This window comes from Cherax quadricarinatus, chromosome 75, assembly GCF_038502225.1.
Source record: "Cherax quadricarinatus isolate ZL_2023a chromosome 75, ASM3850222v1, whole genome shotgun sequence".
Lineage (NCBI taxonomy): Eukaryota > Metazoa > Arthropoda > Malacostraca > Decapoda > Parastacidae > Cherax > Cherax quadricarinatus.
In genome coordinates, this window is record NC_091366.1 from 261,782 (window position 1) to 287,731 (window position 25,950).

The 25,950-nt window shown below is 39.3% G+C and overlaps 2 protein-coding genes across 3 annotated transcripts in view; one reads left to right on the forward strand and one right to left on the reverse strand.

Moving 5' to 3' along the window:
- Positions 1–1,503: 1,503 nt before the first annotated feature.
- Positions 1,504–7,532, forward strand: LOC128691779 (methionine synthase reductase-like). The gene is made up of 3 exons (XM_070100855.1): positions 1,504–1,725; positions 3,491–3,674; positions 5,605–7,532. Exons 1-3 carry the CDS (start codon positions 1,512–1,514, stop codon positions 7,442–7,444), a joined length of 2,238 nt encoding a protein of 745 aa, XP_069956956.1. The 5' UTR covers positions 1,504–1,511; the 3' UTR covers positions 7,445–7,532.
- A 5,309-nt stretch (positions 7,533–12,841) lies between these two features.
- The window catches only part of LOC128691861 (uncharacterized), a 76,142-nt gene continuing 63,033 nt past the window's right edge, over positions 12,842–25,950 (reverse strand). The window contains exons 5-8 of one of the 2 annotated variants that reach the window (XM_070100856.1): positions 25,709–25,828; positions 20,614–20,736; positions 18,378–18,527; positions 12,842–15,483 (exon numbers count right to left, since the gene is read on the reverse strand). In XM_070100856.1, coding sequence (XP_069956957.1) covers positions 15,334–15,483; positions 18,378–18,527; positions 20,614–20,736; positions 25,709–25,828 — 543 coding nt within the window. In that variant the 3' untranslated portion in view covers positions 12,842–15,333. The remainder of the gene's footprint in view (positions 15,484–18,377; positions 18,528–20,613; positions 20,737–25,708; positions 25,829–25,950) is intronic. The other variant, XM_070100858.1, reaches the window with a different exon arrangement.

Sequence of the window (25,950 nt, forward strand, 5' to 3'; positions counted from 1 at the left end):
TCCAAGTAAACTCCAGATGTGCACACACAGAGCCCATGGTTATGCAATTTTCATCGATGATGTTGGTGGAATATAGACGTGTTTACTCAGAGATTGCCTATGCTTAAGACTAGGGTCTACCTGATCTGCTTGCTAATCTCACCTCCCCGTTTCTCTTTCCGAAGGAAACATTGCTTCATTTATAATTCCCGCCTGGATTTGGACGACATATTTTACCAGGGCTACCGAGAGACAGGGTTCATTAAGGCGTAAGCATGGATAGCCTTTAACAACCCTAATTAAAAAAAGTCATGAATGAAGAAGTTCTTCTCTCGCTTGAGCATCAGTGAGAAATTTCTCCAGTTCTCTCTGAGAGGCTTGTTCTCATCATGATTTGTCCTCATCCATAATCTAGGCAGGTTACAGGAAGAGCATTTTGCTTCAGCTCCATTTTACTTTGCGGAATTTCTTTAACGGTTTTGGTAGGGAGCCGGCTGCTGAACTCAGGTGAGGGTGTGGGCGTCCTGTAAGTAATTTTATTTAGGCACAGGTACACATAAGTACAATTATCATACATAGTGTAAATTACCCACCAGGATAACCCAAAAAAGTCAGACAAAGTGGCTTATTTCTTGCTGTGCTGGGACTTGGCCTACTTGGGAACCATACAAGATCAATCCTAGAAAGCCAAGACAACAACTAAAAAGCAGATTGTAATAATGTTGGTAGAATTACCGACAATATGTAAAGTAAAAGGACACAAGTGCAACTAATGTGACATTTTATTGTGGCAACGTTTCTCTCTCCAGGAGCTTTGTCAAAGCTCCTGGAGAGCGAAACGTTGCCACAATAAAATGTCACATTAGTTGCACTTGTGTCCTTTTACTTTACAACTAAAAAGCAGTTTAACTCCTAGCTTAGCAACAGGAAACAAATTATCAAAGTATCCGCTCAGGTGACACCATTAAACTTAAGTCAATAAGTCTTAATAAGACTCCTGCAGATTTGCTAAGTTATATCATGAATTAAAGAAAGATCCTGGATTTCATTTTACGAAACAGACAGAGCAAATGTGATAGTAATTATGGAGTTAGTTTAATATGTTTATTATGCACACCATACCCATCCTGTGGGCGGTAGTCAAAAGATTATAGAGGTACATAATTGGTCCAGGGACTGGACTCCAAAGTTTTGATAGCTGAGCAAGTTACAAAGGTAATGAACTCACAATTTACAAAGGTAATGAACTCACAATTTACAGAGGTAATGAACTCACAATTTACAAAGGTAATGAACTCTAGGTAGGTCTGGTCACAATCATGACAAGTTACAAAGGTATTTACAGATTACAGAGGTACGTAATGGGTCCAGGGACCGGGCCCCCAAAGTTTTGATAGCTGAACTAGGTACAAAGGTAATGAGCTCACAAGTTATAAAGGTAATTATGGACAAGGTAGATTATAATGGAAAAATAAAGATGAGAGAGGGTAACTGAGGCGCCTGGTAAGTGGCCCTTATGAACCCCAACAACTATGACTGGGGTAGGCCTAGAGGCAGTAGACCCAGCAGATGTTCTCCTGCTCTACGCCTCCCAGACAGGAAATGCCAAGTTAATTGCAGAAGATATAAGAGAGAAGTGTGAGAGTGAGGGTGTGAGCTGCTGTCTGAGGTGTTGTAGTCAATTACAACAACACTTAAATAACCTTCATCAAGTGACGTGTCTCATCCTCGTTGCTGCCACCACAGGTTAATATAATTATTTAACCTCCCTGTGTCACCCCTTCCCATCAAGGGAGCTTCCTTGACGCTGGTGAGAGGCTCTTGATCTAGGGAATTGGATCTGTGCACCAGTTCCCTGAATTAAGCCTGAATACCTTCCATCCCCTCCCCTCCACAGGCGCTGTATAATCCTACGGGTTTAGCGCTTCCCCATGATTATTATAATATCCTGGTGGATAATTTACACTATGTATGATAATTGTACTTATGTATACCTGTGCCTAAATGAACTTACTTAATAACACGTTCACTACTGGTATATTTATGGGTGAAGTAAGAATTAATGGGTAGCACGCAGTACCTGGGAATGGCTTTGATTTAATTTAATTTGATTTGATTTAATGGGTTTGATTTGATTTAATGGGTTTGATTTGATTTAATGGGATTTGATTTAATGGGTTTGATTTGATTTAATGGGTTTGATTTGATTTAATGGGTTTGATTTGACTTAATGGGATTTGATTTAATGGGTTTGATTTGATTTAATGGGTTTGATTTGATTTAATGGGTTTGATTTGATTTAATGGGTTTGATATGATTTAATGGGTTTGATTTGATTTAATGCGTTTGATTTGATTTAATGGGTTTGATTTGATTTAATGCGTTTGATTTGATTTAATGGGTTTGATTTGATTTAATGCGTTTGATTTGATTTAATGGGTTTGATTTGATTTAATGGGTTTGATTTGATTTAATGGGTTTGATTTGATTTAATGGGTTTGATTTGATTTAATGCGTTTGATTTGATTTAATGGGATTGATTTGATTTAATGGGATTGATTTGATTTAATGGGTTTGATTTGATTTAATGGGTTTGATTTGATTTAATGGGTTTGATTTGATTTAATGGGTTTGATTTAAGGTAGGATAAGAGAGAAAATTTCGTTCAGATTTTTAACCCCGGAGGGTTAGCCACCCAGGAATGCCCAGAAATGCCCCGGCCTGCCCAAAATGCAATATCATGATAGTGGCTTTCTTTGTACTTAACAAATTAAAATTGTAATTACACATTGTAAACTTTGCAAAGAAGTAAAATCTTTATCTTTATGAGGATAACCCAAGAAAACCAGTGCGTCATCGAGGACTGTCTTATTTCCATTGGGGGTCCTCGCCCTTGTTCCCCAGGATGCTACTCACACCAGTCAACTAACACCCAGGTACCTAATTGCTTGCTAGATGAATGACGACAACAGGTGTAAGGAACCACGCCTGACGTTTCCACCCTTGTCTGGAATTAAACCACGAACACAATATGTGAAGTGAGACCTTTGCCTACCAGGCCACAGTAGTGGATGGTAGTTGTTAATTCCTTGGATCAAAAGCCCTTTTCCTTGAAGGGAATATAGTAACAGATATAATTGGTTAGCATCATGCTAAGTTATTACTAAACATATAACTTAACCTAATTTAGCATAAGTCAGGCTGTATTTATGAATATGGTAATTGACATCCTCACCAGGTGCCAGATCAACCAGGCTGTGATGGATATGTGGGGAAGTGGGCCATCAGCAGCAACAGCCTGGTTGACCAGGCAATCACCAGACAAGCCTGGCCCATGACTGGGCTCAGGGAGTAGAACTCTGGAAGCCCATCAAAGGTAAAAGACCAATAACAGTGTAACAGACAAGTGGCTAATGTTCAGCAGAGCAGGACATATCAGTGTTCCTTAATAAAACTGTTGGTATCTCCATACTCTAGAGGATGAAATATCTGAAAACTTTATTTTCTTCAGGTGATGGTGATCCTCCTGACACTGCTCGCAAGTTTAATCAACACCTGCATAAGAAGGATCAGCCCAGGGATGCCTTGAGTCACTTGTCATACACCGTCCTTGGCCTCGGTGACACAAACTACAATAACTTTTGCAACTTTGGCAAGACCATTGACAAGCGACTGCACTCTCTTGGTGCACACAGGTATGTACGTACTCTATTCAGAATATGTGGTTCAAGTTTTTGTTACATATATCTTCCACTCTTTAAATTAGTCTCCCAACTGTTGAAGCCAAGAAGAACTGGCTAGCATTCTTAAAGAGTGGTGTACAGTGGAACCTCAAATTTCGAACGTATCACTTATCGAACTTTTTGAAAATCGAACGCTTTTTTCGAACGAACTTTGTCCCTATTGTCGAATTCGCCTTTATTTTCGAACTGCTGGGTACCGGACCTGTCTGGCAGCCCACTCTGTCCACATCCTCAAGCAGGCGCCGTGAGCCAGTCTGGTTTTGTCGATGCTTGAGTGAACACTAACCTACGCTCTCATTCAAACATTTTACGATTATTTCATTGTGTTTAGTGCTTGTGGGACTGTGAAATAAGCTACCATGGGCCCAAAGAAACTTGCTAGTAGTACCCCTGTGGTAAAGAAAGTGAGAAACACCATAGATGTGAAGAAGGAAATACATGTAATACAGAAGTATGAGATTGGTGTGAGACTTGTTGAGCTTGCCAGGATGTACAGACGACTGTGGACAGTTATATTGCAAGACAGAAACAGACGACTGTGGAGAGTTATTTTGTGAGACAGAAACAGAGGATTGTGGACAGTTATTTTGTGAGACAGAAACAGAGGACTGTGGACAGTTATTTTGTGAGACAGAAACAGACGACTGTGGACAGTTATTTTGTGAGACAGACACAGAGGACTGTGGACAGTTATTTTGTGAGACAGACACAGAGGACTGTGGACAGTTATTATGTGAGACAGAAACAGAGGACTGTAGAGAGTTATTTTGTGAGACAGGGGTCCAGTGGCTCTCAAGCTGGTCCTAGTGGCATTAAAATACAGAGAAGGGAAGTAACCCCAGAGAGAGTTTTGATACCTGAAGTCCTCATGGAGGGGGATTCTCCTTCCAAACACTAACCCCAACTCCCTCTCTCCTCCTCCCTATCTTCTGGATGCCATCACCAGTCTTCAATAAAGGTAAGTAAAAATGTTATTTTATATGTTTATTTAAATTTATTAATACATAATTGAACACTATATTTGTTGTGTGTATGTAAAACTATAATTAATCTCTCTAAATTTTTTTTTTTTTTGTGAATATTTTTGGGTTTCTGGAACGGATTAATTGTATTTCCATTATTTCTTATGGGAAATATTGCTTCACTTTTCAGACTTTTCGAATTTAGATCTAGCTCCTGGAACGGTTTAAGTTTGATATTTGAGGTTCCACTGTATATGGGTTAGTACCAGACTACCATTACTGTACAGTAATATTAAAAACATGAAAGACGTCCTACAACAATAGTAACAAAGTTATACTGTTAGTGTGAGAAACATTTATTTGAGCTGCCATAAGAAAACCATCTTATTTTTTCTTATTCCTGTATTGTACTGGGAATTGTACTAGTGGTGATTAAGAATATAATTTAATTTTCAGCATATTACATGAAAATTATATCAAAAGAAATTTATATTCATATTATGTATTTATTGATAATGGAAGGCTCATGAGTAAATGGAAGAATGGCCGAGGACTAGAACTGTAGTCCTGACTGGTGGCAGGCTCATGTTTGATTTGTTTATGCAGTTTTTTTAAATTTTGTATTTTTATTTATTTGTAGCTTTTGTATTTATAGTTGCAGTTGGGTGTATGAGTTTGTCACCTGCCACAGCCTGCAGCAGGTGACAAACCCCACACTGTGCTACTCTGAGAAAACTTCCCCTCACTCCTTCAGTTGCTGCCTTACAACATTGTATAGCTCCAGATGACTCACTGAGAAATGTGAAAGTACTTCAGCTAAAGATTTCCATGCCCCATGGCTTGTCTTGCATAGTTAAGATCACCTGTCTGCAATTGTTTACATTGTGTATACATGTAGTAATGTGTATTTTTATTTGTAGGTTCTATGACTGTGGCTGGGCTGATGATGGAACTGGACTTGAAGTTGTAATTGAACCTTGGATGGAAGGGCTTTTTCCTGCTCTAAAAAAATTTCTAATCCAGAAAAAAGGCAGTTTTATAAGCCAGGATAGCACTATGGAAGATGCCAGTAAGACAGATCTAAGCAATTATAGTTGCAAAGAGAAAGTTACAAATGATGTAACTACAATTGGGAATAATGAGATGTTTATCCATGCCAGTGAGAATAATCTTGAGACAAATAAGAGTTCACTTAAAGTAATTGATGAATCTGTGACTGATCATGTTTGTATAGCCCCTGAAGACAATGACAGCACACAAAGAACTTTAGCCATTGCAGGTAAATATAATATAGATATTTTATCTCAAGAAGAAATTCAATGCCTTCCTATAAAATTGTGTAGCTTTCCTTTAGACAAAAAACTAACTTTACCTGCTCAATCTCCACCGTATCTAACATTAGAATGTGTAGATAATTCTGAAGGTAGAACAATTCAGGTTAATTCCCCTCTGCCAAGTGCAGCATCACAGGTAGTTGAAACACATGTAGTATCAGTTAGACGACTGACTAGTGCTGATGCTGTAAAAACTGCTCTGGAAGTTACCTTAAGACTGCCTAAAGATCAAGATAGATTTGCTTATGAGCCAGGTGATTCATTTGGAATTATTGTGAAAAATAAAGAGAATGAGGTAGAAATTCTTTTAAATTTACTTGGAATATCTGATAGAGCAGATAAAATTTATGAACTCTCTGTCCTACCGAACACCAAAAAGAAGGCAGCAGCAGTGCCAAAATTTATTCCTGTGAAAAGTTCTCTGAGATATATACTGGAACATTGTGTGGATATTAGATCTGTCCCCAAGAAACCTTTAGTAAGAGCTTTGTTGGAATATACATCTAGTCCATCAGAGAAAAGGCGTTTACAAGAACTTGTCAGTAAAGAAGGGGCATCAGAATACACCAAAAACATTCGGGAAGCAAATCTGACTTTACTGGACTTGTTAATAATCTTTGGATCATGCAAGCCACCTGTCACAACTCTCCTGGAACATTTACCTCGGCTTCAACCCCGAGCTTATTCCATTATTTCTTCTCCTCTTGTGGATTCTGAAAATATCTCATTTGTTTTTAATGTAGTAGAAATCCCAAAGGAAAACACAGTCACATATGCAAGGAAAGGCATTTGCACTGGTTGGTTGTTTTCTGTGTATAATGAACTAGCAAGTAATGGCACAGATTTGAACACAACGTTCAGTGGGTTAACAATTTCAGAAAAATGTAACGTATGTGCCACCATTTACTTGCGTTCTAACCAAAATTTTCACCTCCCAAAAGATTTAGCAACTCCTATTATCATGATTGGTCCTGGCACAGGTGTTGCACCCTTTGTGGGATTTCTTAGACATCGTCAAAAAATCATGGCTTCAAACCCTAATGACATTATTGGCAAGTCGTGGTTATTTTTTGGTTGCCGCCATAAAGAGCACGACTTTCTTTATAAAGAAGAGATTGAAAGATTCCAAGATGAAGGTATTTTAAATCATTTTATTGTTAGTTTCTCAAGAGAGACTACTGCTTGTAATGGTGTAAAATATGTTCAAGATAATATTCTTAAACATGGTGCTGCTCTGGCTTCTCTCTTAGTAAATGAGGGAGCTGTGGTGTATGTGTGTGGCGATGCTCATAACATGGCAAAAGATGTTTTTGAAGCATTTGTATCAATACTGCAAGCTAATTGCAACCAAACAGAAAATAGTGCTAGGAATTTGTTGGCTCAAATGCAAATAGAGAAGAGATATTTACAAGATGTTTGGACTTGATCCTATAATTTTACTAGTACATCAAGTAAAGTTTATAGTTTTTATGTATGAGAATTTTGTGTGAGTAAATTTTAGAAAATGAGTAAAATACTTTTTCAATAATCCAGTCATTTCCAACCAAAGCAGCATTACTAAGTCTGGAAATGAATTTGCTATCTCATTATTTAACTGGTACAATACATAATGCAGCATTTATAAATTTTATTTAATAAAAATTTTGAGTTTTAGGGGCTTGAGCATCCAGCAAGCTTCTGTGAGTGTGTTAAGAGTGAATGGTGACAAATGATTTTAATGGACATGCTGTTGGAGTATAAGCAAAGTAAGTTTTATAAACTCACGAAATCGTAATATAACACAATTGCAAACAAATCATGTTATTACAATTTTGCGAGTCTTGATGTTTCCACCCATACCAGGGATTGAACCATGGACCTCAGTGTGTGAGCTGAGTACACTACCCAGTTATCAGTTACTTTTTTCAGGCAGAAAATACAATAAATCCTTAACTGTCTCAACCATGGCTCCACTGGCATTGGAAGTCCCCAGCTAATGTAACTCATGGTATCTACAGTGGTGACAATCACCAAACCACAAAAAGGTGAACAAAAAGGAAGGGAGACAGCTTAGACTTATCATAGTCTTTATACTGTCTTGGAATACAATGTGAATGTGAGTATTCAGATACCTTAACACCTTACTGTTGTGATAGGAGATTCACCCACAAGCTTAGTTCAAGTATGTTATAAAATTTAATAACTTTTTATGTAAATTTTAGATATTTTGTAAGCCCTGGAGTAGTTAATGTTTGTTAGACATGTGTACCAAAAGAGTGTATTTTTACTGTACAATATTTCAGTGGGATTTAACCCTTAAACTGTCTAAATGTAGATCTACGTTTTTTCGACATTTGAAAGTATGTAAAAAACATAGATTTTTTTTTTTTTTACATTTGAAAACGTGTAAAAAAAACTTTGATCTACTTTTTTTTTTTTGTCATATTTGAAAATATGTAAAAAAAACGTAGATCTACTTTTGGAGCACTACGCATGTGGACGTAAATCTGTTTGGACAGTTTAAGGGTTAATGTTTAATTTGTGCAAATTCAAAAGGTAGATTGTTTATTTGATTAAAAGCAGATGTGCAGATATTTGACTTGTTATACTGTATTAATTTTTTAACATGTTGGCCATTTCCCCACTGAGGCGGAGTGACATGAAAAAGACGAAACATTGTCATCATCACTCACTCCATCCCTGTTTTGCCAGAGGTGTGCCAAAATTACAGTTCAAAAACTAGTAATCTGTTTATAACTTTGAAATAATGGGAGTATCATAGTAGTTTAATGATGGAACCATGATAAGTATTGTAAGTAAGAACTTTAGTGAACACGACTCACGAAATCGTAATGACACGATTGCAAACAAACCATACCCCGGCCGGGATTGAACCCGCGGTCATAGAGTCTCAAAACTCCAGACCGTCGCGTTAGCCACTAGACCAGCTAGCCACAATAAGATTCGTCCAACTAGGTATATTTCTACACCATAGGAAGGTTAGCATAGGCACCACTGTGACCACAAATGCAAGTTTTTTACAGACGAATCTCCAGCTAGCGTGGCCGTGACGAACTCTAGCTCAAGTCCCCTCACTGCCGTCAACTAGCTGGACTAGTGCTAACGCGACGGTCTGGAGTTTTGAGACTCTCTGACCTCGGGTTCAATCCCGGCCGGGGTATGGTTTGTTTGCAATCGTGTCATTACGATTTCGTGAGTCATGTTGACGGCAGTGAGGGGACTTGAGCTAGAGTTCGTCACGGCCACGCTAGCTGGAGATTCGTCTGTAAAAACTTGCATTTGTGGTCACAGTGGTGCCTATGCTAACCTTCCTATGGTGTAGAAATATACCTAGTTGGACGAATCTTATTGTGGCTAGCTGGTCTAGTGGCTAACGCGACGGTCTGGAGTTTTGAGACTCTCTGACCACGGGTTCAATCCCGACCGGGGTATGGTTTTTTTAGTGAACACGCACAATTACTGATCAACATTGATCTAAACTCACCAGTGGGTGAGTTGCAGGATATTAATAGTGTTGAAATTAGGAGGTGTGGAGTTACTAAAAGTATTTTTCAGAGGGCTTATGTGTAATTTATATGGGAGTTCTGATAATTGAATAGGCAGTTTCTTGTGCTAAATCAATAGAATAGATTACGTGTATTATTATCATCAAAAAGAAGCGCTAAACCACAAGGGCTATACAGCGCTGCATCAATAGAATAGAAACCATACAAGCAAAATAGCCAGGAATTAGGACAGTTGGACACATTAAAATCACTCTTAGTGATTTTAATGTGTACCTGCATGCCAGCACGGTGTGTAAGTATATTTAGGTATAGATACACATAAGTATAATTATCAGAGTACATATAAAATATGCAATGACTTTTGGAAATTTTCCAGACATAATAGGCTTCAAATAGGTCTCAAAGTGGGCAAAGTCAGAAGTTCAGTTTCACATGCTTAATTACAAAAATTTACATTTTTGATGTCATTATCTTTAGAAAGACTATTATTTTAGAAGATAAAATTCTTGATGAGCTGTTGGAGTGTGAGCAGGGTAATGTTTTGTGAAGGGATTCAGGAAAACCAGTTAGCCGGACCTGAGTCCTGGAAATGGGAAGTACAATGCATGCACTTTAAAGGAGGGGGGTTGGGATATTGTCAGTTTGGAGGGACTTCTAAATTGTCGTATTTGAGCACCTCTGCAAAGACAGTGATTATGTATGAGGGATGGTGAAAATGCTGAATGATGATGAAAGTTTTTTTTTCTTTCTTTTTGGGTCACCCTGCCTCTGTGGGAAACAGCCGATTTGTTGAAAAAAAAAATCTTGTATATTTTTTTAAATTGCAACACTGATGTGACTTAATTTTGGGGTCATGACAGCGTATTTAACCCCTTCAGGATCCAAGGCCAAAATCTGAAGTGGTGCCCCAGTGTCCAAAAATTTTCAAAAAAAAAATTTGTTATTTTTTCTTATGAAATGGTAGAGAATCTTTTTATGAAGGTAATAAAACAAAAAGTATGAAATTTGATAGAAAATTGACGAAATTATGCTCTCGCGAATTTTGATGTGTCAGCGATATTTACGAATCAGCGATTTTGCCGACTTTGACTCCCATTTTAGGCCAATTACATTATTCCAGTTGACCAAATTCTTATCTATTTTACTAGTATTACTTCTATTCTATCGATTGAGCACAATAAATCGCCCAGTCAACTGTTTCAACTACAAAATAAAGTGATCGGAAGTTGGTAGTTTGGCCAATTTAACACAAAGTTCAAAATATTCCAATTTCAAAATAAGGTCCAGAATAAACAATGTAGGTATTCCTGGCACTAAACTAACATTTCCTCTGTTCATTAGTTACGTTTTGAGGCTTTACAAATAAATTCCATTTTGATTTTTTATTCACATAATGAATGTTTATTCACACCAAAAAATAGAAGATTTACTGTTATGCAATATTGTAATAATTGTATAAATATCATCACCATATTTGTGAATGTATATTAGACCCACCAGCTGGCGTGTATTAGATGTGTGAGGTCGTTTGTTTACTCCTGAACATCGGCAAAAATTTAACATTTCCGCTACTTTGAGCTCAGTTGCAAGCCATTTCCAGTGCTAAAACCAATCAAAATCATCTCTATTTCAGTAATATGTCTTCCATTCTATCAAATGAGACCAAGAAATCGCAAATACAACTATAAAAACATACGAAAAAACACTGCAAAGTCGCTGTTTCAATCGAAAATCATGGTCTCAGTTTTTTTTCTCTCATTATACACAGAGTGCTGCAGGATTTGTTTTATGTGGTGCACACATACCACATACATGTATTCTCTCATATCTAGGCCCAAATGTGCCACTCACAGTTTATCAGAGTGAGCTGAGCTCATGACGTAGATCTACGGTTTGGACCCTGAACGTAAAGACGTAGATCTACGGGACGAACCCTGAAAGGGTTAAGAGTGGATGTGCTGCTGGAGTGTCAGTAATGCAACATGTGTGCCCCTCAAGGGAAGTTCCTTCATGTTAGTTAGGGGCTCTTGATCTAGGGAATTTGATCTGTGTTCCAGTTCTCTGAATTAATCCTGAATGCCTTCTGCCCCACCTCCCCACAGCCACTGTATAATCCCTATTGGTTTAACACTCCCCATAATGATGATAATATTGCAACATATGTGAAGGGACCTTTTCTTAAAGGAGGTGCCTTAATGCTGGTGAAGTGCTCCTGTTTCAAGTAATCGGATCTATCCTCGGTTTCCTTGAACTGAATCAGATTGCCTCCCAGTCTCCCAGTCACTATGGGTTTAGTGCTCCCCTACCCTCCTCTTGTGAATATAACAATAATGGGAAGAATTTGGGGAAACTGTTTAGATGAGCTAGAGTCCTGGAGGTGGGAAGTGCAATGTTTGTTTTCTGAAGAACGGATGTTTAGCGTTTCTTTTTGAGTATAATAATAATAAAAGGAAGGGTGGGATGTTAGAGTTCAGATGGTCACTTGAATTGTGATGTCTGCACACTTCTGTCAAATAATCATCAAATGAATTATGGCAAATGTGTTTCTCATTTTGGGTTATCCTACCTTGGTGGCAGATGGCCAGGATGGTAAAAAGTTAACATTGTTACAGAGAGACTTACATTCCAAAGTTGTGTAGTGTTGTGACACAGCTATATTATTAGGCATTTGTCTGGCTTACTGGTGAGAACTAGTGAGGGAGTCAGTGATACTGGTAGGAACCCTGGGCAGCTGAGGAAAATATTTGCATTATGGTATATAGTATGTAGCCTCATCACAGCTGCAGCAACATAGCTTTACTTGTGGCATTGTACAAAAATGGGTTTTTATGGGTCTTACAAAAACAACAAATGTTGCATATACTTTTTATTCAAAATACATAGCACTTGCAAACAAAATATTACACATATTTATATAAAATACATTAAACTATGTTTAAAACATAAACACTAGAACAATAGTTCTGAAAACAATTAACCTGCACATTTTTTACAAGTATTGTAGCGACAAGTTTACGAGCCTTTCTCTTGGAAATAAGTTTAATTAAAATAGAAAATGCATGTACAATATCTTATGTTAATTTCACAATTCAGTTCAAGTGTATTTTACAGAGCTTTATACTGCTGTTCAGTTATCATCTCTTTGCTAAAAGTCTTGCCTTTGATGCACTCTCCTCAGTTATAATCAAAACTGTAAGTTTTAGAGTGGTGGACTGGTAAGTCAGTGGAAGGCCTCTGTCAGATGACCAAAAGCTCCAGCTGTGGGTCAGCATATGACTTAAGACCCACGTCAGGAAACATTTGTCCTGTTTCCTGACAAACTTTACCCAACCTAACCTCCTCAACTCTAACAGAAACTAACCTGTTGCACCAATTTTGATTGAAATATTACTCTTGCACTGTCTCTTACCCCTTCACTCACTTTTAACATTATTGTATCTTTCCCACATAGTGTCTTATGTCCTTAGAGTTAAGCACTTATATGGACATTATTGTTAAGCTACCAAATTAATTATTGTACTTTGCAATTTGTCAGCCTTGTGTACAAACTAAAAAAAAATTGACTATACAAACTTAACAGTCAATAGTAAAATTGTTTATAGACATACATAGGATGTACTGTATTCTGATGTGAGAAATGTTGAAATGAATAATAGTCATAATGCTTGAAATAAAAGTCAAGAAATATGCCAAATATGTATATAAAACTGAACAGACACTTTTCTGATAAGAATACAGTACAATATTTACTATTCAGGTTGCACCAGCACTAATCAGTAACTATATAATTCAAGTAGTCAACACTAGCATCACAGAAACACGTAAATTGACCCATAAATCATAAAACGGCCTGTTCATTTGTGTAATAATTAGAACACAAGGAATGACTCACAGAATCATAATAATGAGATTGCAAACAAACCACGGAATGGGCGGGGTTTGAACCCTCGGTGAGAGAGTTGTAAAACTCCAGGCCAGTGCGTAAGCCACTGGGCCAGCTGGCTACAATAAGATTTGTCCAATTAGGTATATTTATACATCATAGGGAGGTTAGCATGGAACCCACTGTGACCACAAATGCAAGTACATATTTACAGATGAATCTCCCACCAATGGCTACTTAGGTTATAATGACAGTGTAGCGTTTGATTTCACTACTAAAATTACTGGAGTAAACTAAGCCTAAATTAAATTGCTGTTGCCATTTAAACTGATAATCTCATGACGTATGGATACTCTTTAATGGGTGAACTCGTGTGGTTTTCGATTTCTGTGATGACATGGCACAATTGCCAACCTCACCAACATACTGTAGACTCAATCTTTGACTTTTTAACAAAATCTGACCTTGCATTAATGGTATACAATACCAATGTTTGATAAATAAGATGCATCTGGAACACCTGGATATCTAATTGTCAAGATATTTCACCTGGGCAGCAGGCTTTTTCAATCTAATGCAGAGGCAGCTTTTATACTACTGGAAATGGAAGTGGAGAGATAATTTTGATATAAGGTATTCAGTCCCTTAACCTTGGTAGGTGTGTATACTGGAGCTAGAGAAGAGGTGAAGTAATTAAAGATAAGTGGGCAGGACCTATAAATGGAAGTTGGTCGTGCTGAAAAGTTAGGTCAGAGGTTTATAATAAAGTTATAGAAGATATCCTCTGTAACAAGACTTAAAATTGATAGGTAAAGGTTAAAATTACCTATCCACTGTTTTCAGTATTAAAAAAATCGCCTCTGAAATTTGAAAGGTCTGCTATGTTGACAAATATCTCATCAATAAAGTTATGCTGGTGCTGCATGTGTCTTATATAGAAACTAACGTATTGCAGCAATTCTGACATTAATTTTCCACTTGTACTAACCCCCAACACCACTAACAACTACCCTTACACATCACACTGCAGGACCCATGAGGGGTTTAATGCTTATTTTGTAATTAATAGTAATGGTGAACTTGTGTAAACACAGATTTGTTAGGGTATTATCTGTCATTTCTACCTATGAATTCATGCAGTTGTCAGCAATGATAATCTAGCCTATTATTATTATTATAATGAAAACTAAATGCTAAACCCACAAGGGCCAATTTAACCTATGAAAGCCTTATCTGCACACCCAGTTAGGGTATAGATCAACAAATGCACATATTGCTCAGTACAGTATCAATAGCTGCATATCTTCTAGAGAATATATTATTCAGACGAGGAACCAATTTGAACAAACAATACCTTTCAAAATGTAAATTTAAATGCATGAAGAAATATGGCATGTATCATCTGGAGGCTCTTCCTGTTCAAAGAATGACAAACACCTGCTCACTTGATATCAAATTCTATCTTTAACATTGATTTTTTTTTTGGTTGCACATCTTTGTCATTTTATATGATGTGACAGTACAGCATATATTCTGGCAATGTTTAAAGATTCTACCTCCACAGGCACAGCCTCCAGTTAATTGGTTAATATTCATTACTATATATGGTGTTTTTGTTTTTTTGATAATTTTCATCTAAGACTAGAAAGTGAGCCTATATGGCAAGTGCTGTAATTGAAGGTACAGTACAGAACACAAATAACCCACATATAGTGTGTGACAAGTCAATGGTCCAAGTCAGACCAAAACATCTGTGTGCAGGTTATTTATGCATTGTTCCAGTCACAATATTGTGCCTTATTATTCTTTCTGTACAGGACAGTAACTCCTGTTTTCAACAGATGATAACAGTCAATCAGCCATGAAGATCATCCTGTCTCCAGCTCAAGTGTTTTTAACATTACTATATTTTGAATGTAACTTCCATCACTCCAATGACTCTGCAATCTCTGTGTTGTCTACAACAAGGGAGTGAATGATGCCTTCTCTGCGGTTCCCACTACTCACTGCCTTGATGTAAGATGGATGACCACATAGGTCAAAGTGTGTCTCGGTGCCATCATCCACAAATTCACCCTATAAAAAATAAGAACATTATAATGAAAAGACAAATAAAAGACATTTAAAAATATTTATGGCCAATAATGAAGGGACAAGACACTTGTGCAACATTTGGGTATCTCTATTCTGGAAATGTTGTACAAGTGTCTTATTTATCAACTTCTTGTACCCCTGTATCCTTCCCTACCCTGCTGCACTGTATGACCCTTGTAGGTTTAGCACTTGTTTTTTATTATAATAATAAAATCAACTTGCTGGTTTCTTAAACATTTTTTCAGAGTGGAGGGACACGCACAATCACCTCCCCCCACCAGAGTGTCTCATGTCTCGGTAACCTTTGTTTTAGGTATTAATGTATTTTTTGACATAGTGATGAATGGGCAACATCTAGCCTTAATAACCCTACAATAGACTTTTAACCCAATTAACATTAACCAATTATGGAACATCATATCAAACAAAACAGTTCCTAGCTTAGCCATACAACACAAAAAACAGTAGCCTGCTCAAAATCCCTAAATTAAGGTTCCTTGTTGCCAGTGAGGGGTTTTTGATCCCTGTCCTTGGAATAAACTGTCAATGGTACAATTCTTGTGTAGGATATAGTATGTGCCACCCCTACATGGGCCTCTTTTGTCAGTTTGCATCACGTGACTCCCTTGAATACTCCTGCCTTTACCACAGGCTGACCACTCCCCCTGGGTACTGTATGACCGCCCCCCCAGCCGCAGGCGGACCATTTCCCCGGGTGCTGTATGACTGCCCCTTCCCCTGGCTGCAGACTGACCATTCCCCCTGGGTGCTGTATGACCCCATCCTCCCTGGCTATAGGCTGACCATTCCCCCGGGTGCTGTATAACCCCTGCAGGCTGACCATTCCCCCCAGGTGCTGTATGACCCTCCAGCCGCAGGCTGATCATTTTCCCAGGTACTGTATGACCCCCCCAGACTGCAGGCTGACCATTCCCCCGGGTGCTGTATGACCCCCATCCCGGCCTCAGGCTAACCATTCCCCCCGGGTGCTATGTGACCCCCCCCCCGGCCTCAGGCTGACCATTCCCCCCGGGTGCAGTATGACCCCCCAGGCCACAAGCAGGCAATTCCTCCCTGTGCTGTGTGACCCTCCCAGCCAAAAGCTGACCATTTCTCCCAGGTGCTGTATGACCCCCCCAGCCCCAGGTTAACCATTCCCCTTGGGTGCTGTATGACCCTCCCTGGACACAGGCTGACCATTCTCCCTGGGTGCTGTGTGACCTCCCTGGCTGCAGGCTGACCATTGCCCCCGGGTGCTATGACCCCCCTCCCCGGATGCAGGCTGAGCATTCCCCAGGAGTGCTTTATGACCCCTACGAATGTCAAAATATGAAATTTATCTTTCATTTAGATGTACGTATTGTAGCTTCAAAACCCCTCGAGGGAGATTCCTTGATGCTGGCAAGGGGCTATTGATCTAGGAAATTGGATCTGTGCTCCAGTTCCCTGAATTAAACCTAAATACCTTCCATTCTCCCCCACATGCACTGTATAATCCTATGGGTTTAGCGCTCCCCCATGATAAAATTAAAAACATTAAAATTTGTAACTTCAAAAATTGCAGAAAATATGGTTTACTCTTACCAGAAAAAACCTTGCAAAAATGGAATTTAAACTCAGTTCATTAAGATTTATTGAGTTTAATGAACCCAAATATCTTGCTGGTATTCTTGTACCTTTTACAGCAACCTTAAATTTCCACAGATCCTTTTAGCCTGACCGAGCCTCACACGTCTCTTATGAATCAGGGAATTGTTCATGTTTTCGAGTCTCAGTTAAAAGCTCATCTCTTATCTAGAGTTTATGAGCCTGATGATCATACTGTCACTCTTAAACATAAACTTCAGCATTTCTTCTTCATCATTGTTATTGTATTTATGGCTTAGTGTGCAAGCATTTGCAAATTTTTCAAAAGAGTATCTGTATCACCCTTGTGGGTTCAGCACTTAGTTATGATTGTAATAATAAGAATAATAATATTAAAAGAGCAGACACTTACAAATATTATCCCAAATTATTATCATAAATTTCATTATTTCATTACATAACACATGCTCTGTCCCTTGCGATTAAAACGTTGATTATTACTACGTATTATCACTCGAGAGAGGAAGTGCTAAACCCATGAGTCATACAACACATGGAGAATGAAAGTGGAGGTAAACAGGTTTGATCCAAGGAATAAGAAGGTAGTCAAAATTGCTTGAATCAAAAGCCTTTTACCACAGCGCTCCCACTGAAGAGAATACTGACAGAAGTTTTTTTTTTTTATCACACTGGCCGATTCCCACCAAGGCAGGGTGGCCTGAAAAAGAAAAACTTTCACCATCATTCACTCCATCACTGTCTTGCCAGAAGGATGCTTTGCACTACAGTTTTTAAACTGCAACATTAACACCCGTCCTTCAGAGTGCAGGCACTGTACTTCCCATCTCCAGGACTCAAGTCTGGCCTGCCGGTTTCCCTGAACCCCTTCATAAATGTTACTTTGCTCACACTCCAACAGCACGTCAAGTATTAAAAACCATTTGTCTCCATTCACTCCTATCAAACACGCTCACGCATGCCTGCTGGAAGTCCAAGCCCCTCGCACACAAAACCTCCTTTACCCCCTCCCTCCAACCTTTCCTAGGCCAACCCCTACCCCACCTTCCTTCCACTACAGACTGATACACTCTTGAAGTCACTCTGTTTCGCTCCATTCTCTCTACATGTCCGAACCACCTCAACAACCCTTCCTCAGCCCTCTAGACAACAGTTTTGGTAATCCCGCACCTCCTCCTAACTTCCAAACTACGAATTCTCTGCATTATATTCACACCACACATTGCCCTCAGACATGACACTGACAGAAGTGAATTATTTATTATACTTACTGCAGTATCTAACTTTCTGCCATTGACCCAAACATCGAGTGTGCCTTTCTCAAGCACCACACGCACGTAGGAGCCGTCTAGCGGGAAGAACCACGTCTTTAGTATTTTACTCTGATTCTCCGTAAATTTTTTGTAGCTTTTACCATTTACCTGCCAAGTAATAACCCCAATTAAAATTGTATTAAGTCCCTCACAAAGTTTCATTTATATTTAATATGTTCACTAGTAACAAGTCCACCAGCCACTATACCTATGTTCCTGTAAGCATGAATAAGTACACCTTCAATATGATGGGCTAATGAGGGATTGCTCAAGTGTCCATTAAATCAGAATGTTAAAAAAGAATAGAAAAAATATACTGTACTCTACTGTATGCCTAATATAGCACTACTCTCAGTTTACAGTTATATTGTAGTAAAGATTGAAAATAAAAGAGTTAAAAGTACAATTTACACAGTGGATTTATGCCTAGAATTTTAAGTGTTATATCACAGATGACTGATGACATAATCAGTTGTTATATTCATGTTTATAATGTTTAACTTGAATCTAATGCAAAAGTATTATTGATGCACTATCAAAAGTATTATTGATGCACTATCAAAAGTATTATTGATGCACTTTAACAATAGCTTATGCTTTTATGAATTTCAACGTGTCAATATATATATATGGGACATTATTCACATACATAAGGTGGAATGGCAAATGCCTTTAATAAATATTATGCTTTAATTAGTACATTCTTAAGTGGCATAACTGATAGTTTTTTATGTACCTGTAGGGACACACTGAAGGAAATTAACAATAGGCACTATAGCTTATAAATAAAGCTTGCACCTCCACTTTATATAATAAAGTCAGGTCAGATTATTTTAAGATCCAAAGTAACCTTGCCTGTCAACATAGCTAAAACATTGTGTTAGGGTGTCAGGAAGAGGTGGGGGATTAAAATATGCAGAATCTAATAGAAAATGGAAGTTATCACAGTTGCTTTATGCCAATGACATTGTGCTTTTAAGAGATTCTGAAGAGAAACAGCAAAGGTTGGTGGATGAATTTGGGAGGGTATGTAAAAGAAGGAAATTAAAAGTGAACATAGGAAAGAGCAAGGTGATGAGGGTAACAAACAATTTAGGTAATGAAAGATTGGAAATCAGATTGGAAGGAGGGGGTATGGAGGAAGTGACTGTATTCAGATATCTGGGAGTGAATTTGTCAGCAGATGGATACTATATGGTAGAAGAGGTGAACCATAGAACTTATGAGGGAGAAAAAGATGGGTGGTACATTGAGGCATCTGTGGACACAACACTATCCATGGAGGTAAAATGGAGAATGTATGAGTGAATAGTGGTATCAACACTCAACACTCTTATATGGAGGTCAAGTATGGTTTGTGAATGTTGCAGCGAGGAGGCGGCTGGAGGCAGTGGAGATGTAGTGTCTGAGGAAAATGTGTGGCATAAATATTATACAGACAATTCATAGCTTGGAGATTAGGAGGTGTGGGGTTACAAAAAGTATAATCCAGAAGGCTGAGGAGGGTTTGTTGAGGTGGTTTGAACATTCAGAGAGGATGGAGCAAAATAGGATGACACTTGGAGGGTATATAAAACTGTAATGGAGGGATGGCGGGGTAGGAGCTGCCCTAAGAGGTTTTATGTGCAAGGAGCTTGAACATCCAACAGGCGTGTGTGAGTGTGTTAGATAGGAGTGAACGGAAGCAAATGGCTTTTGGGACTTGACGTGCTGTTGGAATGTGAGAAAGGTAACTTTATGTGAAAGGATTCTGGGGAAACTAGTTAACTAGACTGGAGTCCTGGAGGTGGGAAGTACAATGCCTGCACTCTGAAGGAGGGGTGGGGATATCTGCAGTTTGGAGAGGCATCTGAACTGTAGAATTGGTACACTTCTGACAAGACAGTGATGGAGTGAATGATGGTGAGTGTTTCTTCTGGGTCACCCTGCCTGCATGTTAAATAAAAAAAATTACTCACACAATCGTAATTACACAATTGGCAGGGCTGGCTTAAACTCTTTGTAGCCCCTAGGTCATTCTCATAATATCAAAAGCCTCAAAGATAAATCTATATAAAGTATGATGACTTTAAATAAAATTATTATTACTGGTAATAGTATTATTATTGTCAGCTCTATGGAAATCCTTAGATAATCTTATACACTCAGCTACCAGCTCACTTACAAAGAGAAAATCTGTAGATAATAAACATACCTCAAGGGAGTATTCATAGGAAAAACCGCCAATAGGTTCGATTTTGATGACACATTTTGTATCGCCTATTTCAAACACTTCAGATCCAACTAATTTAAACATCCAATCATGACGTATCCTCTCCTGGAAAATAAAAGCTATCCATCACTGCTTTTATAATCAGTAGTATACCAATTTATAGTAATGTTTCCTATTCAAATCATCTAAGTACTATACAGCCTCTCCTCACTTAATGACAGTTTCGTTCTTAAGTCCACGTCGGTAAACGAATTCACCGCTAAGCAAAGAGCACAATTCGTGGGTTTGTGTCAACCATCTTTGATATTGTTTTAATGTCACCTTTGCACCATTTATAACATTTCTGGTATATTTTTAAATGTTTATACAGTAGTGTACTGTATATTGTAATAAACAGAATAGAGGAAATCAGCTTTTAATATACATTATTTAGGTATGCATACTGGTCAGAGAGCCTGTCGTAAGTGCGAGTTGTCAGTAAACGAGTACATCGCTAAGTGAGGAGAGGCTGTACTCTTGTGTCCCCTAAAGGAAGGTTCCTTGATGTTGGCAAGGGGCTCTTGATTTAGGAAATTGGATCTGTGCTCCAATTCTCCGAATTAAGCCTGAATGCCTTCCACATCCCCCCCCCAGGCGCTGTATAATCCTCCGGGTTTAGCGCTTCCCCCTTGATTATAATAATAATGTACTCTTGTGTAAAAATATCCCAAATAAAAAGTATGTATATGTACAGCAGTAGAAAAATAATCACAGTACCATGGCTGGAAATCTCACAACCCATAATTTGGAGACAAAATATTAGTTTAAGGTATGAGTGAGAAAAAAAAAAAGGTCATGATCAGGAGGTTAGGAGACAGCCAGGATCAGGAGGCTAGGAAACAGCCAGGATCAGGAGGCTAGGAGAGCCAGGATCAGGAGGCTAGGAGACAGCCAGGATCAGGAGCTTAGGAGACAGCCACGATCAGGAGGCTAGGAGACAGCCACAATCAGGAGGCTAGGAGACAGCCAGGATCAGGAGCTTAGGAGACAGCCAGGATCAGGAGACTATGAGACAGCCAGGATCAGGAGCTTAGGAGACAGCCACGATCAGGAGGCTAGTAGACAGCCACGATCAGGAGGCTAGGAAACAAGCCACGATCAGGAGGCTAGGAGACAGCCACGATCAGGAGGCTAGGAGACAGCCAGGATCAGGAGGCGAGGAAACAGCCAGGATCAGGAGACTAGGAGACAGCCAAGATCAGGTGGCTAGGAGACAGCCAGGATCAGGAGGCTAGGAGACAGCCAGGATCAGGACGCTAGGAGACAGCCAAGATCAGGGCGCTAGGAGACAGTCATAATCAGGATGTCTGGAAAGGTGGGGAAACAAGCCTGGATCACATCAAGTAAGGTGTTCAGATTTGTAATACTGGTAAATATTTGCAGTCAAATACAGTGTCTCCCGTTTATATCCCACAAAATTTTGAACAAAACTCGACATCTTAAATTTCATTACACAGCTGGGAAATACCGGCAGTTACTCGGAGAGGGAAAGAACCTTTAGGGCTAAAATCTACCCTCAGATACAAATATTTTATTTATTTTTAACTAATGACTAATTTTCACTATTATGCTGACTGGTGATCATGAGCACGGTGGAATATAAACTAAGATTTTTTTTTATCACACTGGCCATTTCCCTCCAAAGTAGGGTGATCTGAGGGGTACCAATTATATAGTTCAAAACTGCAGATATCCTCACCCCTCCTTCAGAGTGAAAGCACTGCACCTCCCACCTCCACCCATCCTTCAGGGTACAAGTACTGCACCTCTCACCTCCACCCCTCCTTCAGGGTGCAAACACTGCACCTCTCACCTCCACCCCTCCTTCAGGGTGCAAACACTGCACCTCTCACCTCCACCCCTCCTTCAGAATGCAGGCACTGCACCTCTCACCTCCACCCCTCCTTCAGAATGCAGGCACTGCACCTCTCACCTCCACCCCTCCTTCAGAATGCAGGCACTGCACCTCTCACCTCCACCCCTCCTTCAGGGTGCAAACACTGCACCTCTCACCTCCACCCCTCCTTCAGGGTGCAAACACTGCACCTCTCACCTCCACCCCTCCTTCAGAATGCAGGCACTGCACCTCTCACCTCCACCCCTCCTTCAGGGTGCAAACACTGCACCTCTCACCTCCACCCCTCCTTCAGGGTGCAAACACTGCACCTCTCACCTCCACCCCTCCTTCAGAATGCAGGCACTGCACCTCTCACCTCCACCCCTCCTTCAGGGTGCAAACACTGCACCTCTCACCTCCACCCCTCCTTCAGGGTGCAAACACTGCACCTCTCACCTCCACCCCTCCTTCAGAATGCAGGCACTGCACCTCTCACCTCCACCCCTCCTTCAGAATGCAGGCACTGCACCTCTCACCTCCACCCCTCCTTCAGGGTGCAAACACTGCACCTCTCACCTCCACCCCTCCTTCAGAATGCAGGCACTGCACCTCTCACCTCCACCCCTCCTTCAGAATGCAGGCACTGCACCTCTCACCTCCACCCCTCCTTCAGGGTGCAAACACTGCACCTCTCACCTCCACCCCTCCTTCAGGGTGCAAACACTGCACCTCTCACCTCCACCCCTCCTTCAGAATGCAGGCACTGCACCTCTCACCTCCACCCCTCCTTCAGAATGCAGGCACTGCACCTCTCACCTCCACCCCTCCTTCAGAATGCAGGCACTGCACCTCTCACCTCCACCCCTCCTTCAGAATGCAGGCACTGCACCTCTCACCACCCCTCCTTCAGAATGCAGGCACTGCACCTCCCACCTCTGGGACTCAAGTCCAGCTAGCCGGTTTCTCCAAATCTGTTCATAAATGTACTTATGTATACACTCCAACAGCATGAGACTATATGGGCCAGAATAAACAAAGATTTATGTGACCCACAAATGATTTCAGAACAAAAACTGAGAAGATGAATCTGCATATTAAGCCCAGGATTATGTGCTAGCCTGCAGTGACTTCACTTAACCTCACTTAAGTGGTCAAGCAGCTGCAGGTGTCTGAGTTAAAGTGATATGAACACAGTTTTAATTGCTTACTAATTGAATTCTTTCCCTGAAAAAAACTGTATATTACAGTGTGTACACTGTAATATTATTAGTAAGTTTATTCTGGTATACACAAATACACTTGCATAGAATTATCATACATAGCAGCATATGTGTACAGAACCTGGGATAACCCAAAAAAGTCAAGAGTGACTTATTTCCATTGGGAGTGGGTTACTTTATATTCATTTTAAATAATATTACCACAATTCCTAATAGACTACTGTACTAAACTTTGGAAAATTGTAAAAAATTAAGATATAGAGATTACATTATTATAATATATAAAATTAAATGTAATATTTTTTTAATACATTGGCCATCTCCCACTGAGGTAGGGTGACCCTCCCAAAGTAAGTTTATTCAGGTATACACAAATACAGTTACATAGATTATCATACATAGCAGCATATGTGTAGAGAACCTGGGATAACCCAAAAAAGTCAGACAGAGTGACTTATTTCCATTGGGGTCCTTTCATCGTCATTCACACTATCACTGTCTTTCCAAAGACACATAGATTTGAGATGTCCCTCGAAACATCAAATTAGGAATAACTTGGGGAAAACTGATTTCTAATTTTCTGTTAGTGGGCAAAATGAAGGCAGCGATAAAAGAAAATTAAATTCATGGTTTAGTCACTAGTGAAGAACCACAGGATCATAATTGTTTTAAGTTTATTTAGGTACAGGTACACATAAGTACAAAAATCATACTTAACAACATATGTGTAAATTACCCACCAGGATAACCCAAAAGTCAGATAAAGTGACTTATTTCCATAAATGTTTCCATGGTTAAGCAACCTTTTCCACAGTAAAATATCAAATGAATGAATCCCTGCCAAAAAAAAAAAAAAGTTTAGGTAAAATGAAGAGATGGAAAGATATATGGGTGATGGAATTTAATATTCCAAAGTGACATGTAATGAAGATGAGTGAAACTGGAAACAGACCTTATGTAGATCCCACCTTTCAAACAGTATGTGCACGGATTGGGCAGTATTTCAGTTTGTTTAATAATATACCATATGTTAAGTCAAACTATTAGCTGTAGCAGTAGTGCAGCATCCACACCTATGTAGCTCTGTCTACAGTAAAGAAATATACAAAAAGTAACAAAATGAATAAAGCTCAATGCATAATCAGAATAGATCCCACGATTAAAAGAAATACAGTGGACCCCCGGTTAACGATATTTTTTCACTCCAGAAGTATGTTCAGGTGCCAGTACTGACCGAATTTGTTCCCATAAGGAATATTGTGAAGTAGATTAGTCCATTTCAGACCCCCAAACATACACGTGCAAACGCACTTACATAAATACACTTACATAATTGGTCGCATTCGGAGGTGATCGTTATGCGGGGGTCCACTGTACTAGTAAATAGTATATTAAAATCTTTGGAAAATCAATAATTTACTGTATTTGAATGTAATAATGCTCACACTAAAATAAATATATATTCATCAATTACTCACTCGTATACTTTTAATGACCTCAAATATATATATTGTTTATTACCCTTGTAGTCTTTAGTTAGATGAAAATTGCAGGAAATGTTCTGAATAACCACGGACTTTCTGGAAGCAATCTAGTGTCACCCATCCCCTCAAGGAAGGCTCCTTGTTGATGGTGAGGGGGCTCTTGATTTAGGGAATTGGATTTGTGCTCCAGTTCCCCGAATTAAGCATGAATACCTTCCCCCCAGCGTTGTATAATCCTATGGGTTTAGTGCTTCCCCCTTGATTATAATAATAATAATAACAGGAGGGGTGTTAATGTTGCAGTTTAAAAACTGTAGTGTAAAGCACCCTTCTGGCAAGACAGTGATGGAGTGAATGATGGTGAAAGTTTTTCTTTTTCGGGCCACCCTGCCTTGGTGGGAATCGGCCAGTGTGATAATAAAATAAAAAATAATAATAACAGTGTCACCCATTACTGTATAAATAAACTTTTGACATTGACTTTGGTCGTGCCTTACCTGACCATCAACCCACAAGACTCTGCGACCTGTGGTAGTGCCATGTTCAAAACCCACTTTATGGATGCCATCACTGAGAGGCACCTCCCATAATGCTACCAGGTCTCCACCAAAACCCATCTGTAAAAAAACAAACTTGTTATAAATCACAATGAGAAAAATAACTGTTCATGACAACAGCCTTTTTGAGGGATAATCTTTATTAGTAGGAAATTACCATAGTTAAATGTACATTCATTACC

Excerpts from the sequence above, each read along its gene's own strand:
- LOC128691779 (XM_070100855.1), top strand. The coding sequence starts at position 1,512 with ATGACTGGGGTAGGCCTAGAGGCAGTAGACCCAGCAGATGTTCTCCTG. Across the intron at positions 1,726-3,490 it reads CCTCGTTGCTGCCACCACAG|GTGATGGTGATCCTCCTGAC; the intron begins GTTAATATAATT and ends TATTTTCTTCAG. Across the intron at positions 3,675-5,604 it reads CACTCTCTTGGTGCACACAG|GTTCTATGACTGTGGCTGGG; the intron begins GTATGTACGTAC and ends TTTTATTTGTAG.